The 19,859-nt window shown below is 46.0% G+C and overlaps 1 protein-coding gene across 1 annotated transcript in view; it reads right to left on the bottom strand.

The window, feature by feature from the left end:
• dph1 (diphthamide biosynthesis 1) overlaps window positions 1–19,859 on the bottom strand; it is a 685,989-nt gene that overhangs the window by 264,049 nt on the left and 402,081 nt on the right. The window contains exon 5 of the mRNA XM_059655332.1: window positions 13,156–13,310. Coding sequence (XP_059511315.1) covers window positions 13,156–13,310 — 155 coding nt within the window. The remainder of the gene's footprint in view (window positions 1–13,155; window positions 13,311–19,859) is intronic.

Here is a 19,859-nt window from a genome sequence, read left to right as displayed (position 1 = left end):
TAGTTTCAGAGTCACTGACATTAGCTTGCAATTTGAAAGGGGGACAAGGGACAGTATATAGTTCCTACACTTACAGTTTGATATGAACATATTATGATATGAGTGGACATTATAATCATGTGTACTAGCCTGGAAATTAGACTATGAGAACGCAGTTGGATGGAGATATTGGTGAATAAGTGTGTAACATTTTGATTGGAAACTTGTTACCTCTAGAAATAGTCAAAAAAAAACACATTTTTATTGTAAAGTTTGAGTTCACCGTCCATGTATGCGGGAATAAACATTTAAATAAAGAAACCTGAGTCTTGTCTGAAAAAGGGTTGAAAGGGTTAAGTTTCTGCTTTCAAATTCCAGATTGTATCAGCCAAATTGAAACTCCACTAGCCACAGTGATTGAGGATCTGTGACCCCAGATCATTAACTGTTTATACGCACGTTAAATCAACTACTAGCAGGAGCAGGAAGGTAATGGAGGCCAGTCACCTGTGGAAAGACAGTGGGCCATTGATAATTTCAATTGGCTGGTAATCCAGGCTAATGTTAGAGATTGTAATGTTTCTGGCAGGGTCAATGTTGAAGATTGCACAGGACTTCCACCAAACTCATATATGAAGTCATACTGTCTTGGGTACAGTATCCTATGTCCAGCTCGAGGTCCCAGTGGGGTCAGACATGGCAGCCCTGGCCCTGTCTCAGTCTGTTTTGGGATTTTTTGTTTGAAAGAGTCAACCACATTGCTGCGCATCTGGAATCACATGTAGGCTAGATCAGCGCATGTGGGGCTGCAGAAACCTTTCCCGGAGCTACAGTGGTGAACCAGATGTGTCTTTACAACAATTGACATTGAAGCATAAGAAATCAGGGAGGGAGGGAGATGGCCATTCGCCCCTCAAGCCTTCCTCACCATTCTATAAGGTCATGGGCTCTTACGCCTCAGGTCTCAAATCTTTTATGCTAGGTTCTCATAGCCTTAACTCCTCGACATTTCATAAATCTATTTCCTCTTTAAATGCTCTCAGTAATTTAGCCTGCAATACTGCGACAGGGAGAAAATTCCAGACATTCACTACTCTGAGAAAGAAGAAATTCTTTTGCACCTCAGTCTTAAATAAGTGTCCCCTTACTCTGCAACTATGTCCCCTCAATAAGACACCCCCTCACAAGTGGAAACATCTTCTCAACATCTACCCTGTCAGTCCCCTCAGAATTGTTAGTTTCAATAAGATCACCCTCATTCTTCTACTCTCTACCGAATAAAGGCCTAACTTGTTTAACTATTCTTGGTAAGTGAACCCCTTCATCCCAGGAATCAACCTACTGAATCCCTTTTGATCTGCCTCCAATACCAGTACATTCTTTCTTAAATTCATGGACCAAAAATGTACCCAGTAGATCAGGTGTAACCTCACTAACACCCTCTATAGTTGTCACAAGACTTCCTTGTTTTTGAACTCCATCCCTTCACAATGAAGACCAAAATTCTGTTTGTTTCCTGAATTACTTGCTGCATCCACATGCTAAGTTTTTTTGCGCTAAATTCACAAGAACGCTCAGATCCCTTTGTACTACACCTTTCTTGTATTTAAATAATGGTTTGCCTTTTGATTCTTCCTACTTTACACTTTCTACATTTTAAACTGCATCACCCAAGTATTTTGCCCACTCACTCAACCTATCTACATCCCTTTGTTTGTGATCTCAACACAATATGCCCTTCTCTGTTTATTTTTGTATCATCAGACAATGTAGATACATTATATCCTGCTCCCTCCTTCAAGTCACATAGATACTAAATAATTGAGTTCCCAGCAATGACCATTGTGGCACTCCACGTATTACATCTTTCCAACCTGAAAAAAAATCCCATTAATCCCGACTCTCTATTTTTTGTGTGAGAACCAATCCTCACGACATGCCAGTACATTGCTCCCAAACTGGTGGAGTGTGCACCAGGTCAGCTCCATCATGAAAGAGACCAGGAGAGTGGAGCTGCATGAGAAAGGCAGCAGGGGTGGGAGACAAAAATCAGGGAGCTCCTTCAACCTGTTTTTACCTCTCACAAACCACGTGTTACATCACAGGAAAACAGATACATGAAGGGGGTTGCTGGGTATTTCCTCCCTTTTCTTTCGATTGGCCAATTGGCTTAAATCAGGAGGTAATATTATTGCTGAACAGAATGGTTAAGAAATTCACTTTTAAAGTACTCAACATCAAAATGAATTAATTAAGCAGAATAGAGACAGCACGGCAACTGATCTGATGCATGTGTAGTATGCAGGAGCTGGTGGAAGCCAGTGTGATCCACGATGACCAACCACATCCTGCAGCAAGTTATCACAGAATCCCTACAGTGTGGAAACAGGCCCTTTGGCCCAACAAGTCCACACTGACCCATTCCCCCATAACCCACCTAATCTACAAATCCCTGGGCACTATGGGTAATTTAGCATGGCCAATCCAGCTAGCCTGCACATCTTTGGGCTGTGGGAGGAAACCAGAGCACCCGGAGGAAAGCCACGCAGACACGGGGAGAATGTGCAAACTCCACACAGACAGTCGCCCGAGGGTGGAATTAAACCCAGGTCCCTGGCGCTGTGAAGCAGCAGTCTAGTCACTGAGTCACCGTGCCACCCTCAAGGTGTTGGGTGATTGAGGAAATTATGGCTCAGAGTTGATGAACTGGCCTCCGAGCTGTGGACACCGCAACACATCAGGGAGAGGGAGAGATACCTGGGCGTTGTGCTTCAGGAGCAGTCACACACACCCCTTAAGTTAATGACATCAAACACTCCTTAAGTTAATGACATCAAATTTGATCCATGGTCGGGCACAGGAGTGCGACTATGTGTGAGGCAGGTTCATGGGGATCCAGAATTTTGCCGAGGAGGAATCTCAGACAATGCCCTTGCCTAATAGGGATGAGGCTTTCGCTTATGAATGAGGGCACAGGTAGCAGGTTGGATAAGCAAATTCACTAAAGAATCTCGGCACTGAATGCATTCTGGTACGCAGAAAGAAATGTCGCAGTGATAGGGGATAGTGTAGCTGTAGGAAGTGATTCTGTTCTGTCTACGTGGCCGACCTGAAGCCAGGGTTAAGGACAATACTTCTGGGCTGGATTGGAATTTGAGTGGGTGGAAAAGGATCCAGTTATTGTGGACCAACGACATAGGGAGGGCTAAAACTGTGGTCCTGCTGAGGGATTAAGAGCTAAATGAAAAGACAGAACCACAAAATTACGAAGTATCTGAGACTCATGCCAATTGACCTATGATAAATAGAATTGGAGGATGAACGTGTGGTCAGAAATTGGTGTAGGAGAAACTGCATCCGAATCAAGGGGAACAGGCACTAATTCTGGGGAAACATAGGAGCAGGGAGTAGGCCATGCAAGCTTGCTCCGCCTTTCAAATTGATCATGGCTGATCATCCACCTCAGTTCCCTGTTTCCACTTTCTCCCTTGATCGCGTTAGCCCTAAGAACTATATCTAACTATTTCTTGAAAACATTGAATGTTTTGGCCTCAACCACTTTCTGTGGTTCTCTGGGTGAAGAAATAACTCAACTCTTGTCCTAAATGATTTACTCCTGCACTTAGAATGTGACCTCTCATTCTGGGCTCTCCCATGTTTAGGAAAATCCTTCCTGCATTAACTTTGTCTAGTCCTGTTTGAATTTTATAGGTTTGATGAGATTCCTTTCATTCTTCTAAACACAATCCAATCTTTCTTCATACATCAGTCCTGACATCCCAGGAATAGGTCTGGTAAACCTTTTTGCACTCCCTCCATAGCCAGAATGTCCTTCCTTGGATAAGGAAATTAAAACTGCACACAATGCTCCAGGTGAGGTCTCACCAAGGCCCTGTATAATTGCAGCAAGACATCCCTGCTCCTGTTCTCCAATCCTCTCGCAACATCCCATTTGCCTTCTTGACTACCTGCTGCACCTGCAGGCTTAGCTTCAGGATGGGCGGCTGCCTCTTGTTTGTTCTTAGCTCTGCTCAATCATATTCTACGTCTGTTTCTTTTGATCAGAGATACGCAATCTCTGACCCATGCTCTAGTCCTGTCTGTTATTATCCAAATAATCCCATTACCCTTTCCTTTTGGTTCATCATTCCTAAATGTCAAACATTCCACCTTATTCAGTTCCCAATTCAGACGTAGCCACATCTCTGTGATAGTGATCAAATTAAACCATTTAACTTCTACTGGTGCCATCAATTCACCTATCGTGTGCGCATTCAGACAGTGTGCTTCTCGAACATAGAACATAGAACTGTACAGCACAGAACAGGCCCTTCAGCCCACAATGTTGTGCCGACCATTGATCCTCATGTACGCACCCTCAAATTTCTGTGACCATATGCATGTCCAGCAGTCTCTTAAATGTCCCCAATGACCTTGCTTCCAGAACAGCTGCTGGCAACGCATTCCATGCTCTCACAACTCTCTGTGTAAAGAACCCGCCTCTGACATCCCCTCTATACTTTCCTCCAACCAGCTTAAAACTATGACCCCTCGTGCTGGCCATTTCTGCCCTGGGAAATAGTCTCTGGCTATCAACTCTATCTATGCCTCTCATTATCTTGTATACCTCAATTAGGTCCCCTCTCCTCCTCCTTTTCTCCAATGAAAAAAGTCCGAGCTCAGTCAACCTCTCATCATAAGATAAGCCCTCCAGTCCAGGCAGCATCCTGGTAAACCTCCTCTGAACCCTCTCCAAAGCATCCACATCTTTCCTATAATAGGGCGACCAGAACTGGATGCAGTATTCCAAGTGCGGTCTAACCAAAGTTTTATAGAGCTGCAACAAGATCTCACGACTCTTAAACTCAATCCCCCTGTTAATGAAAGCCAAAACACCATGTGCTTTCTTAACAACCCTGTCCACTTGGGTGGCCATTTTAAGGGATCTATGTATCTGCACACCAAGATCCCTCTGTTCCTCCACACTGCCAAGAATCCTATCCTTAATCCTGTACTCAGCTTTCAAATTCGACCTTCCAAAATGCATCACCTCGCATTTATCCAGGTTGAACTCCATCTGCCATCTCTCAGCCCATCTCTGCATCCTGTCAATGTCCCGCTGCAGCCTACAACAGCCCTCTATACTGTCAACGACACCTCCGACCTTTGTGTCGTCTGCAAACTTGCTGACCCATCCTTCAATCCCCTCATCCAAGTCATTAATAAAAATTACAAACAGTAGAGGCCCAAGGACAGAGCCCTGTGGAACACCACTCACCACTGACTTCCAGGCAGAATATTTTCCTTCTACTACCACTCGCTGCCTTCTGTTGGCCAGCCAATTCTGTATCCAAACAGCTAAGTTCCCCTGTATCCCATTCCTCCTGACCTTCTGAATGAGCCTACCATGGGGAGCCTTATCAAATGCCTTGCTGAAGTCCATATACACCACATCCACAGCTTGACCCTCATCAACTTTTCTAGTCACGTCCTCAAAGAACTCGATAAGGTTTGTGAGGCATGACCTGCCCCTCACAAAGCCGTGTTGACTGCATTTAATCAAGCCATGCTCTTCCAGATGGTCATAAATCCTATCCCTCAGAATCCTTTCTAACACCTTGCAGACGACAGACGTGAGACTTACTAGTCTGTAATTGCCAGTGATTTCCCTATTTCCTTTCTTGAAGAGAGGAATTACATTTGCCTCTCTCCAGTCCTCAGGTACGACTCCAGTGGAGAGCGAGGATGCAAAGATCTTCGCAAGTGGCGAAGCAATTGCATTTCTCATTTCCCAAAGCAGCCGAGGACAAATCTGGTCCTGGCCTGGCGACTTGTCAATCTTAATGTTTGACAAAATTTTCAGCACATCAGCTTCCTACATCTCTATCCATTCCAGCATGCACACCTGCTCCTCAAAGGTTTCATTCACTACAAAGTTCGTTTCTTTCGTAAAGACAGAATTTAGGGCTTCCCCTACCTCCTCAGGCTCCACACACAAGTTCCCTATGCTATCCCTGATCGGCCCTACTCTTTCTTTGACCATTCTCTTATTCTTCACATAAGTGTAAAATGCCTTTGTGTTCTCCCTAATCCGTTCTGCCAAGCCTTTCTCGTGCCCCCTCCTGGCTCTCCTCAGACCATTTTTGAGCTCCTTCCTTGCCTGCCTGTAATCTTCTAGAGCTGAGCTTGACCCTAGCTTCCTCCACTTTATGTAAGCTACCTTCTTCCTTTTGACGAGAAGCTCCACCGCTCTCGTCATCCAAGGTTCCTTTATCTTACCCCTTCTTGCCTGTCTCAGAGGGACATATTTATTCATCACTCGCAACAACTGTTCCTTAAACAGTCTCCACATGTCTATAGTGCCTTTACCATGGAACAATTGCTCCCAGTCCATGCTTCCTAACTCATGTCTAATCGCATCATAGTTTCCTCTTCCCCAATTAAATATCCTCCCATTTTGCCTAATCCTCTCCTTCTCCACAGCTATGTAGAATGTGAGGCAGTTATGGTCACTATCACCAAAATGCTCTCCCACCACAAGATCTGATACCTGCCCCGGCTCGTTTCCGAGCACCAAGTCTAGAATGGCCTCTCCCCTCGTCGGCCTGTCAACGTACTGAGTTAGGAAACCCTCCTGAACACACCTTACAAAATCAGCTCCATTCAAATCTTCTGCTCGAAGGAGGTTCCAATCAATATTAGGAAAGTTAAAGTCACCCATTACAACAGCCCTACTACGCCCGCACTTTTCCAAAATCTGCCGACCTATGCTTTCTTCAATCTCCCAGCTGCTAACGGGGGGCCTGTAGTAAACCCCTAACGAGGTGACTACTCCCTTGCTGTTCCTAATTTCCACCCATACTGACTCAGTAGGCAGATCTTCCTCGACAATGGAAGCTTCTGTAGCTGTGATACCCTCTCTGATTAGTAGTGCTACACCCCCTCCTCTTTTTCCCCCCCTCCCTATTCTTTTTAAATGCTCTAAACCTTGGAACATCCAGCAACCATTCCTGCCCCTGAGAAACCCATGTCTCTGTTATGGCCACAATATCATAGCACCAGGTACTGATCCATGCTCTAAGTTCATCACTTTTATTCCTGATACTCCTTGCATTAAAGCAAACACACTTTAACTGATCCCTTGGTTCCTTCTGTTTTTTTTAAACACATTATCTGTGATGTGAACCTGGCTGATGCCAAAACTTCTTTGTACCTTTCACTTCCATTTCCTACTTCTCGTCACCAGCTCCAATTTTATTCTATCTGAATTCCCCCTCAGGATCGCACACCTCCTACAAGCTAGTTTAAACCTTCCAACATCACCAGCAAATGTCCTCAGAGGATGTTAGTTCTGGTCGCGCTAAAATGTAACCCATGCATGTTGTACAGGGCCCAGCTGTCTCTGAACCAGTCCTTGGGTCCCAGAAATCTAAAGTCCTCCATCCTGTGTCACTTATCCACCCACATGTCCATTTTCTCATTCTTCGTGTTTCTATGCTCACCAGCTTGTGGGACTGACAGTGATACTGAGGTCACTGTTTAAGAATCTTACTTTTCAATCGCCTACCAGAACTAGACAAGGTTAATGCAGGAAGGATTTTCCTAAACATGGGAGAGCCTAGAACCAGAGGGGATAGACAGGGACAGGTGTTTCTAAATTTTACTTTCAGGACCTCATCCCTGTTTCTACCTATGCCTTTGATGTCAATGGGGACCATAAGCTCTCTTCACCCAGCCTCAAAGGACTGTCCTGCTGTCTCTGTGTGCCTGGACTGACCCTTACACCAGAACGTTACATAATGCAGCCATGTCTACAGCCTCAGAAACACCTGTCCCTGTCTATCCCCTCTGCTTCTAGGCTCTCCCATGTTTAGGAAAATCCTTCCTGCATTAACCTTGTCTAGTTCTGTTAGAATTTTATAGGTTTCGATGAGATTCCTTTCAGAGATCACAAGCGCCCTTCTATTCTTCTCCTGTCTCACCTGGGAAATAAGCCACTAATAGCGCCACAAGCTTAGTTCTTGCTACATTCCTCTGACAAACCATTGCCCTCGCCAGTATCCAAAAAGCTCTTGGGCGGGTCGGATTTCAGAAACTCCTGCACTACCTGCCTGCCCTTCCTAGACTGCCAAGCAATTGCACATTCTTGCTCTAAACCACAATTTCCTAAAGACTACCTTCTCACAAGATCAATACATAGTGATGAGGCATGTGTGCACATGAAGGTGTGCAAGCTGAGATGCTTGTGCAAGGATGAGTGTGTAAGTACAGGTATTTCTCCTATAACGCGTGTTTTGTTAGCGCAAATTGGCTGTAATGAGATGGATGAATAGTGGACACTGTTTGGATAACGCAAGCTTTCTGCTGTACAGGTCTCATGATTTTCTGTAGCAATTTCCCTATAACCCAATTTTCAATAGCGTGAGGTCACACAAGAACGCAACTATAACGTTACAGGAGAAATATCTGTAGGTGTTCACACAAGAAGGTACGGAGGCATGGATGTGTACGTGTGCAAGGTTGTGTATGCAAAGAGTTGTGTGTGTGCGCGTCTGTGGATATGAGCATGCAATGAGTTCTGTATGCAAGGAAGTGTGTGTGTATACAGTGGTGCGTGCAGACAGGTGAACATACAAGAATGTGTGCATGCAAGGAAGTGTACGTGTAAGTAGCTCTACACATACACTTGGGGTTGTGTGGGCAGCTATGTGGATATATGCATGGGGGAATGACTGCATGCATGAGGGTGTGCATGTGCGAGGGTGTGTACTTGCCAGTGTTATGTGGGTACCCGTGCTGACAAAGGTGTGCGCATGAGTGTTGGCGTGGGCACATACGGGGTTTGTATGTGAGGGAATATTTGTGCTGGGTGTGGGGGTTGCCTGTGCTGGGTAGGGGGTGTTTGTTTTGGGTATGGGGGTGCCTGTGCTGGGTGTGGGGGTGCCTGTGCTGAGTGTGGGGTGTGTCTGCGCTGGGTGTGGGGTGTTTGTTTTGGGTATGAGAGTGCCTGTGCTGGGTGGGGGGTGTTTGTTTCGGGTATGGGGGGGTCTGTGCTGGGCGTGGGGATGTCTGTGCTGGGCATGGGGGGTGTCTGCGCTGGGCGTGGGGGTGTCTGTGCTGGGCGTGGGGGAGTGTCTGTGCTGGGCATGGGGGGCGGTCTGTGCTGAGTGTGGGGGGGTATCTGTGCTGGGTGCTGGGGGGGGGCGGTCTCTGCTGGGTGTGGAGGTGATAGGCCACTGATTTGAAATGTTTACCTCGTTCCGCTTTCTCCACCGGTGCTGCATGACCATTTGAGGTTTGTCTCTTTCACATTTCCAGCATCCACAGTATGGTGTTGACTATTTTGGTCAACAGTCTCCCTGTATCTCTCTGTAAAGGGCTCTGTGCCCACTGTACCTGGAGGAATGGAGAGCTGTTTCCTCTCCCTCGGACCTGCCAGCTGACACAGGGGGGGGTCACCACATTGGGAGAAGTGTGGTTTGTGGGGAAGACGGATTCAGAAATGAACCTGCACCCATCAACCTCTCTCTAAACGTCTGCGCTGACAGCAATCAGTCACTCTGATAATTCCAGGCCCTACCTTTCATCAGGGAATAACGTCCAAATTATCACCTGTCAAATGATGTGCAGGGATAATGGACTTCATCAAGTTTGGAGTCAGGAAGCTGATAAATGCCCCAAATCACCAGAAGAGCTTCGAGAAATATTCATTCATCTCTCCCACTTTCCATTCAATAAGGTCAGCTGAAAGCAGTCAAGGCAATCTATCAGGATGTCATTCTGTGAAGTGTTGGATTCAGGTAAAAAAAAAGCTGCATCAAATAACATAGCTGCCATCTCCCTGTCACATTGCCACAGCAAGTTTACATGAGTGTTCAGGAGCTAAGGAAATGAGAATTGATCACCTATATTGCACACAGCACTGCCACACTGTCGCTGCTTTATCATAAAAGGCAGGTGCCTCGGTTGCTAACAATTCTGAAAACAAATTTAAGCCTGGATTTATCAACTGGCCTGCAATTCATTCCAGACTGTAAAAGCTGTATTTTGTCTGATGGAAACACTGTTGAAAAGCAATTGGGAATAAATAGGAGGAACGGGAGAGAGAAGAAAGCAACAACAGACAAAGAAGCTAAACAGGGCAGAGCTCCATTCTGTGCAACTGAAAAAGATCAAGATGGAACCTGATAGAGATCTTCATAAAATACAGTGAGGGTTGACAGGGCTGATGTGAAGAAGATATTTCCAGTCATGGGGGAGGACCAAAATAGAGGCCTTCAGTATATATCAGACATAAATAAATCAAGGGGAGAATTCAGGGGAAGGTTATTTACCCAGAGAATCATGAAAATGCAGAACTTGCAGGATTATTAGCTGAAGTATGGTTAAGAAAATGCTAGATAAACAATTGAGAGAGAACAATACTGGATATGTCAATTGGTTGAAACATTTGGCCGATTTGAGAGTGCCAGGCCCATCGCTAATTGCCTCGAGAAGTTGGTGGTGAACAGCCCTCTTTTACCCACTATGTGGAACCCGTCCTGAAATGCTGGTGACGACGGAGGGCAAGAGGAGCATGCGGTGGGCTGGAGTGCCAGGTGGCCACTCTGCCTCTCATGTTGGGAACTGTAGCTGTCTGGCTTCTATCCACAGGATGGCAGAATGGGAAACCACACATCAATAACACCAATGACATAATGAGGATGTTGACTCATGTTAATGGACCTCTCGCCAATCAATGGCCAAAACTCCATCTTGCTGCTCAACCCTTGGCTGGAGAACGGAGCATTTTGTTACCGATGTTGGAAAGCTCCTTGCCACTTCAACCGGTTTTCCCAACTTTCTCAATACTGTGCAGGGATTTGGAAGATTCTACTCATTGTCTGGAAACAGCTGGTCCAGTATCAGGAGATATTTAAACTTCCAAAACACGTTGTGTAACAACTGGCGAGAGGAATATCCTGCCTAAAAAGAATTCCTTCAGTGTCACAAAACCCCCAAGGACCTTCAGTGAGTCTTAGATAAACAGAAACATCCTCAATCAGGTCTTTTGATAATTGACAGACAGAGTGAATGATTCGCCAGAGCACTTCCGATGGCTCCCCAACTCCAGCTTGCTGTGCTCCTGTTATATTCAGCCCCTGAAGGGGGAATATAACTCAGATAAAGCCGGGGGGGGGGGGGGGGGAATGGCACAGGGGAACAAAATCTTGATTAAAGAGCTGGATTTTAACCAAGCATTAAAGGAAGCGGAGGATCTGGAGGTGGAAAGTTGGAAGGAATTCGGGTGGAAATTTCAAAGTGTGGGCCTGAGACATTGGAAGGCAGAACTGGAGTGTGGCAGGAGGGAATTTTACTGAGGCAAAGAATTTTTTAAATTCATTCACAGGATGAGGGCATTGCAGGCTTGGCCAGCATTTATTGTCCATCCCTCTGAGGGTGGGTAAGGACGGCAGTTTTCTTCCTTAAAGAACATTCATGAACCAAATGTGCTTTTCCTGACAATCGACATTGGATTCATCGTCAACATTAGACTCTTAATTCCAGATTTTTATTGAATTCAAATTCCATCATCTGCTCTGGCAGGATTCAAATCCAGGCCTTTGGACTAACAGTCCAGTGATAACACCACGAGGTCACTGCCTTCCCTGATTTGGGTATATGTAACTAATTGAACCATTTAGTCCTAACTCTATCCACTCATCCTGGTTTTGTGACTATTAATGCCCATTGCCAAAATAAAATCAGCAATACAAACAGAAAATGCTGGAGAAACTCAGCATGTCGAGTAGCATCTGCAGGGAGAGAAACAGAGTTAACGTTTTGAGTCTGATATGACTGACTCTTCTTTGGATCACTGCTAAAAGTGAGTGTTTTGCGGCTAGCAGTATTTGAGAGTCACTGAAGATAATGCAACCCAACAACACAATGAATTTACTGACTGTGGGCAGTAATCAGGGACATTCACCTGAACTGGATGGCTCAGGGCACAGGAGACTTTCAGGGGCTGAATATAACAGGAGCACAGCAAGCTGGGGTTGGGGAGCCATCAGAAGTGCTCTGGCGAATCATTCACTCTGTCTGTCAATTATCAAAAGGCCTGATTGAGAATTCAGACGTGCAAAACTCTTTTAAACGGATGAGACTTGCAATCCTGTGAGGGAACTCCAGGATTCAGCACTTTCAATCAACTCATCTACAGCCATATTCCTCTGTGCGATGTACAAGGTGCTGTCAGATTCCTATCCAATAAATAGAACAAATTCTTTCTCTCATCGATGTTGACACTTGATTTTTTTTGTAGCTGGAGGGACTTTTTGTTGTGTCTGAGGCTGAGGTGTCAGTGCTGGACTGTCGCTTAGTGAAGGCTCTAGGGGGACTTTGCTGGTGCCAGAGATGCACTGACTGTGACGGGGAGGTGGGGGGTGGGTAATGGTGGTAGTGGTGGCACAGGGGGCTGCTTTCCTACTTTAACACTTAGTGCCTGTATTCAGTGCTCTCATGTGTCCTGGGTGTGGAGTTAGGTTTGCGCCTGGGTTACAGTGGCATTTTTGTTTCTTTATTCATTCACAGGGAGAGGATGTTACTGGCGAAGCAGCATTTATTGCTCATCCCTAATTGCCCAGAGGGTAGTTAAGAGTCAACCGCATTGCTGTGGGTCTGGAGTCACGTGTGGGTTACACCAAGTCAGGATGGCAGTTTCCTTCCCTGAAGGACTTTAGTGAACCAGATGGGTTTTTCCAACAATTGACAACGGATTCACGGTCATCATTAGACTCTTAATCCCCGATATTTATTAAATTCAAATTCCACATCCCTCGTGACAGGATTCGAACACAGGTCCCCAGCACATTATCTGTATTTCTGGATTAACAGTCCAGCGGTAATACCATAAGGCCATCACCTCCCTCTTATGCATAATGTTGGTTTACTTAGGGTCAATGACTGGGCAATGCTAGTCTATTAACAAATGCCCAGGAATTAATGCAAAGTAATAAGGTCGTAGCTACAATTGAAGTTACAGTGGAATAATGATGTTAGAGTGGGGTAACAATGATGTTAGGGTGGCATCGTCATAAGGTTATATTTGGACAAAGATGAAGTTTTGGAATAGCGTTGGGGCCAGGATTAGTATAACAATAAACATACAGTGGGGTTACAGCACTGTCTCCTTACCTGCAATGCAGCCACAAACTGGATGGTGCTGACCAGAGCGAGCGCTGACCCCTTGGGAAAGTTGAATCGAACTGTGTCGACGAAATGCGCACTGTCGATTTTGATATCGACAAACACGTACAGCATCTTTATTCCAGCTGTGGAGTCAATCGGAACTGAAAGCAAGAAGAACAAAGACAGATGAGCCCAGTGGGAAAAGTCGGAAGGTAAATCAATGGTCACATACACCATCACCGAGGCCATTAGTCAGGACTTGTTCCTCATGGTTTTATGATCCTGCCTGCTTTCAAGGTTGTGCGGCCAGAGGCACAGTGAGAGGGAGCCTGAGGTCATGCAGGGGCTGCACCATATTCTCTGTACTCAAAGTGACTCAGTTAGGCACTTATCCTGCATCTTCCCAGTGAGGCAATGTCGCAATTCCAATAGGTACAATGATGGCCAGCCTGAATGGCTGTTAAATCCTTTAACTATATATGGTGGGGGGGGGGGGGGGGCGAACAGAAACCATATCCTCTGCTGGGGAGAGTTCAGAACGAGGGAACAGAAGCAACCCCCTAACTCTCCCCCAGAAGGAGCCGCAAGCTGGGGCTGTGATGGAGCTTTCAAATCGAAGATGGCTGGATTATTGCTGGGTGTTAAACATGAAAGAACATGTCAATGGAGGAAGAGGCCAGTGGGGCTGAATGGCCTCCTCCAGCTCCTATATTCCTCCCCTTTGGTTTACTGGTTTCCAAGCCATCTCTCCCCTGCTGGTCCATGCTTATTGCCCCACGCTGCACACGGACACCCACCCCTGTGCCCTGACTCCTTCTCACAATATGTTAAATTTCACTATCCCAGCAAGATCCCACAGTAACTCTACAGCAGCATTCATTGCCCATCCCTAAGTGCCCTGGACATGGCTGTGCTGAGCTGCCTTTTGGACCAGTGTGGACCATTTGATGTATGTACGCCCACAATATCCTGGCAGGAATTTTGCCCAGTGATACTGAAGGACTAGCAATTTCCAAGTCAGGTCAGTGTGTGCACTCCCCCTCCCATTCTTTAGATGATATGTCCATCATGGGCCTCCTGCAGTGCCACAATGATGCCACCCGAAGGTTGCAGGAACAGCAACTCATATTCCGCTTGGGAACCCTGCAGCCCAATGGTATCAATGTGGACTTCACCAGCTTCAAAATCTCCCCTTCCCCACCGCATCCCACAACCAGCCCAGCTCTTCCCCTCCACCCACTGCATCCCAAAACCAGCCCAGTCTGTCTCTGCCTCCCTAACCTGTTATTCCTCTCACCCATCCCTTCCTCCCACCCCAAGCCGCACCTCCATCTCCTACTAACCTCATCCCACCTCCTTGACCTGTCTGTCTTCCCTGGACTGACCTATCCCCTCCCTACCTCCCCACCTATACTGTCCTCTCCACCTATCTTCTTTTCTCTCCATCTTCGGTCCTCCTCCCCCTCTCTCCCTATTTATTCCAGAACCCTCACCCTATCCCCCTCTCTGATGAAGGGTCTAGGCCCGAAACGTCAGCTTTTGTGCTCCTGAAATGCTGCTGGGCCTGCTGTGTTCATCCAGCCTGACATTTTATTATTACAGATAGTGGACTGGGTGCTGGTCAATCAAACTGTTTTTGTCCTGGATGGTGTTAAGCTTCTTGACTGTTGTTGGAGGTGCACCCATCCAGGCAAATGGGGAGTATTCCATCTCACTTCTGATTTATAGCTTGTAGACAGGCTTCGGGGAATCAGGAAAAGTTATTCACTGCAGGATTTGCTGCTTTTGTTGAACTCTGGCAACAGTCAGTGTCTGCAGGAGAGGAGGGGGTATAAATTTAGTGGTGGAGGTGGGCTTTAATAAAATTCTGTAAACTAAGGAGAGGCCCAAAGGTATCAAGGAGCAGAAAACTGAGTGCTGCTTAGGACTCAGCATTATTCAATCCTCTGGCTAAATAAACATGAGGTCGATTTGACCTGTGCAATTCAATATGTTTCACACTAATGGAGTGTGAACAAAAAGTATTCCAACAAATTGTTTTCGATTCACCTTAAAAAATGACAACTTCAGCCAAGTGCATCCACTGGTTGAAGATACACAGATTGAGTGGCATAATTCATGAAGAATTAAATACACACACACATACACCCACCCACAAACATACACACACACACACCCACCAACACACATACACCCACCCACAAACACACAACCCACCCACACACACACACACACACATACATACACACACACACACCCACACACATACACACACACCCACACATGAACATACACACACCTACCCACACACCCAAACATACACACACCCACACACATACATACACACACACCTACCCACACACCCAAACATACACACACCCACACCCACAAACATACACACATACACACACACACACCCACCAACACACATACACCCACCCACAAACACACAACCCACCCACCCACACACACACACACATACATACACACACACACCCACCCACACATGAACATACACACACCTACCCACACACCAAACATACACACAACCCACCCACACACACACACACCCACCCACCCACACACACACCCACCCACCCACACACACACATGAACATACACACAACTACCCACACACCCAAACATAAACACACACACACATATACACATACACACACACACACCCACATACACACACGAACATACACACAACTACCCACACACCCAAACATAAACACACACACACATATACACATACACACACACACACACGAACATACACACAACTACCCACACACCCAAACATAAACACACACACACACATATACACATACACACACACACACACCCACAAACATACACACAACTACCCACACACCCAAACATAAACACACACACACACATATACACACAAGCACCTTTATCACAGAGAAGGAGGAAGCTCTACATTCTGATAGATCTCTGCGCTCCTTCAGATTTATTCTCTTGTGCATTCCCAATTTCCTTCACTCCACATTGGAGGTCATGCTTTCAACCGCTCTCCTCAACCTCACTGCCGCTTTCTCTTCTCTTGTCAAAGGATTTTTGTTTGACCACATTTTTGTTAATCTGTCCTGATATCTCTTCCTGTGTCTCAGAAGCAAAATTTGTTTTCCAATGCACTTTAGAATAGTTAATTACATTAAAGATACCACATCAATACAAGTTTTAGAGTTTCAGGAATCTTACCACTGGGCTTGACTCTTTTAACACACAGATTGGCAAACACCTGGAACTGACCTCACAGGTGGGATCTTCCCAGCCTCTGAATGATGCAGAAGTTGGAAAGATCGCCCGAGTTGGTCAGAGAGGAGCTCCCCAACGTCAAGTGGTGGAAAGTCTCATTTTCCAACCAAGTGCTGAATATTAAGATGGGATTGCCACCAGAGAGCAACCAGGGACCATTAACATCCTCATCATGATGCCAGCCCGCCTCACTGACAGTCCAATTCTCCCACCTGTTGAGGGTCAGGGTGGTAACCTGGCAACCCAACCCTACTGCTTCCTCTCCCCAGGACCTCCGTCAGTCACAAGCAATCTCAGGGCATGCTCCTTGGGCACCGAATCGACGTACACACACAAACACACACCGTCCATGCCCATCTTTAATGTAATTAACTATCCATGGCAATGCCAATCTCCCGCTGTCTGACATGTCTGAGCAATAGACAGGAACTGTGTAGGGCAGTTGCGCACTGCCAGCCCCTGACCAGGTACATGACTGGGCTTTAAAGATAGCGCCAACAGCAGGAATCCTGGGAGGGGTGCCAGCAGTGGCCAGTACTCCTGTTCATGGCAAGTGGGAGAATATGATGAGCAGGGTGCCATGGGGATATGGTGCATGGGTAATGATGTGAGTTTGGGAAGATAGGGCAAGAAAACTCACAAGGACCTACAAAGAGAATTCCCTCCATGAAACGCACCAAAAATGAAACATAGCCAATTTCGGGATAGATTCAGCCATTAGATTTGGGTCCAAATGGGTTAGTGAATAGGACGATGGATTCCTGGGAATGAAGACATGGTCTGATTTAATCAACAGGTTGTGGTAATGTCATGGTTACAACATATTGAGAGCCCAAGGTAACCCAGGTCCATAATTACCATCAAGTGCCATTTGGTTGAGGATGAATTTTCTGTTGTGATCTCTGTGGACATCAGTGATGTTGGTGAACCTTATGTTTGGACATATTCATTATCACACAGTTAACGACTGATCACTCTAGAAATAACAGAAAGGTTTGCTATACAAGTGGGTAAATAGGTGGACTCGGAAGAGGATGAAGAAAAGTGAGGTCGCTAGTTCAAAACTTCAGGTAAACAGTCTACAAAATAAAATTTTAAAACTTTAAACATCATCCTGGAGGTAACAGGAACCTCAAAAACTGGGGAGTGAAAGTCAATTATTCACGAGTAGATATACGGCCTTGCTGAGATGCCACCCCAAGTCGAACAGCTCCCGGAGACTCATTGTCCAGGACTCAGAGGTGGAGGATCTAGGTGCAATATTAGAGGGTGATGAATCCCTGTAATTGAGGGGATGCTTAGCCACATCGTGCGCAAGTTAAGCTCCTGTGTCAAAAAACTAAAGGGTGCCACACACACTCCCAGATAAAAAGAAGAATAAGCTGGAATGTTGGTGGGTACATGTGAAAAGAAAAATCAGGAAGAAAGAGATCTTCAGGGACCGTAAACAACAACAACTTTCATTTATGTAATACCTTTGATGTAATAAATCACCCTAATACGCTTCACATCAACATTATAAGGGAATATTCTGACCAGCAGTTTGGCAAGGGGCTATTAGGATGAGTGGCCAACGGTTTAGATAAATTTTAAAAGAGAGACAGCTCAATCCCATTCTCACCTGATGTCTAGGAACCCTGTCTGACCTGTTGCTGAGGCTCTTGAGCCACAGGTGCTGAAGCAAGATTATATTCCCCTGCAGTGATCCTAACTGACGCTCCAGGGGCCCTGACCCTGTCTGAGAATTGGTCAATGGAAAGATGGCCCCCAGGCGGAATAAGATGCGGGAGCAGAACCTGCCACACAACAGCTGAGCTTATCAAAACCTTCGACAATCAATTAGAGTCACTGACCAGCTCACCGAGGTAACAAATCCTGCAGAGGGCAGGAGAGCAGCAAGGTGAATCATGCTCCAAGGTTTAATACATGCACACTTCTGAAAAGCAACTCCAATCTCATGTAGGGATTTAATGGCTTGGCTAATCAATGTTGGAAAACGTCATGGGCCCCATTAACTCCACAGAGCTACATTAGCAAGACAACGTCACAGTGCCAGGATATTAATCAATGCCGAGCCCAAGTCGAGTAGAAGAGTTGAAACAGATGAGTTGGAAGGGACATCCTGAGTCGAAAGTATGGAAGCATGATGTATTCTAATATAATGCACAGTTGGCAGCAGTGAAGCCCCAGAGCATTTGGTTTGTGGATTTGTGTTGGAGGTACACTAAGTGGTATTTTTTAAAACAAAATTCTTTCATGGAATGTGGGCACCACTGGCTGGGTCAGCATTTACTGCCCATCTCCAAGTGCCCTGCAGGAGGTGTTGATGGGCAGACTTCTTGAACCACTGCACTCCATGTGGTATACAGACAGTCATAGTGCTGTTGGGAAGGGCATACTTAGATTTTGACTGAGCAACAGTGAGTCAGGACGATGTGGACTTGGAGGGGAACTCAGAGGAGGTAGTGTTTCCATGCATCTGCTACCTCTGTCCTTCTAGGTGGTACGGATCATGAGCTTGCTAGGTGCTGTTGAAGGGTTCTTGGTGAGGTCGTGCATTGTATCTCACAGATGGTACCCTGTGCTGCCACTGTGTGCTGATGGAGGATGGAATGATTACTTATTTGGTGGATGGGGTGCCCGTCAAGTATGGGGCTGCTTTTGTCCTGGATCAGGTTGAGCTTCTGGAGGGATGTTGGAGGTGCAAACATCACGACACATGGGCAGTATTCAATCACACTCCTGACTTGAGACAGAGGCTTTGGAGGTAGTTACCTGCATCTCTTAAAGCCACAGAAGGCCATGTATACATAATAATACACGTTTACACATAATATTACACATATATGACTGTTCCAGCTCATTTCAGCTTAATGGTATCTTCTACGTCCCACGCCATCGACAGGGACAGATTGGCCGGAGTGGGGGAGGAGAAAATTATCAGAGAATCAGGTGTTGCTCAGTGGATAATAGTCTGCCCAGGAATCTGAGCACATCATCCAGGCTGACACATCCAATTACACAGTAGAGAGGGTGTGCTGCGCTACCAGAGGTGTTACGTGAAACATTAAACATCATCTCAGCTGACGTCATTGATTCCACAGCCACACTCTTTCAAAGAACAGTATTTTGGTGACTTGTGACTATTTATCCCTCAACTAACCTCAACAAGAAAACACTTGATAAGGGAGTGTGTTGCTGCTTATTGGGAGGCTGTAGCACACAAACTGGCCGTTGCCTTTCCTGCCACCGCACAGGGACCATATTTCCAAAGTTACTTAACTTGCTGTAGAGCACTGCTTCCTTGTCTTGAGAGTAGTGAAGGGACACCGTATATATAAATGCACTGCTGTGGAGAGTGTTGCAAAAGCAATGGCTCGAGGCAACTGCTCAATCTTAATGGTTTTAGGTTGGGAGAGGTGGGG

The sequence above is a fragment of the Stegostoma tigrinum genome, chromosome 27, assembly GCF_030684315.1.
Source record: "Stegostoma tigrinum isolate sSteTig4 chromosome 27, sSteTig4.hap1, whole genome shotgun sequence".
NCBI classification, from domain to species: domain Eukaryota; kingdom Metazoa; phylum Chordata; class Chondrichthyes; order Orectolobiformes; family Stegostomatidae; genus Stegostoma; species Stegostoma tigrinum.
Note: the sequence above shows the minus strand (reverse complement) of the source record. Positions and strands in the feature narration are given on the sequence as shown.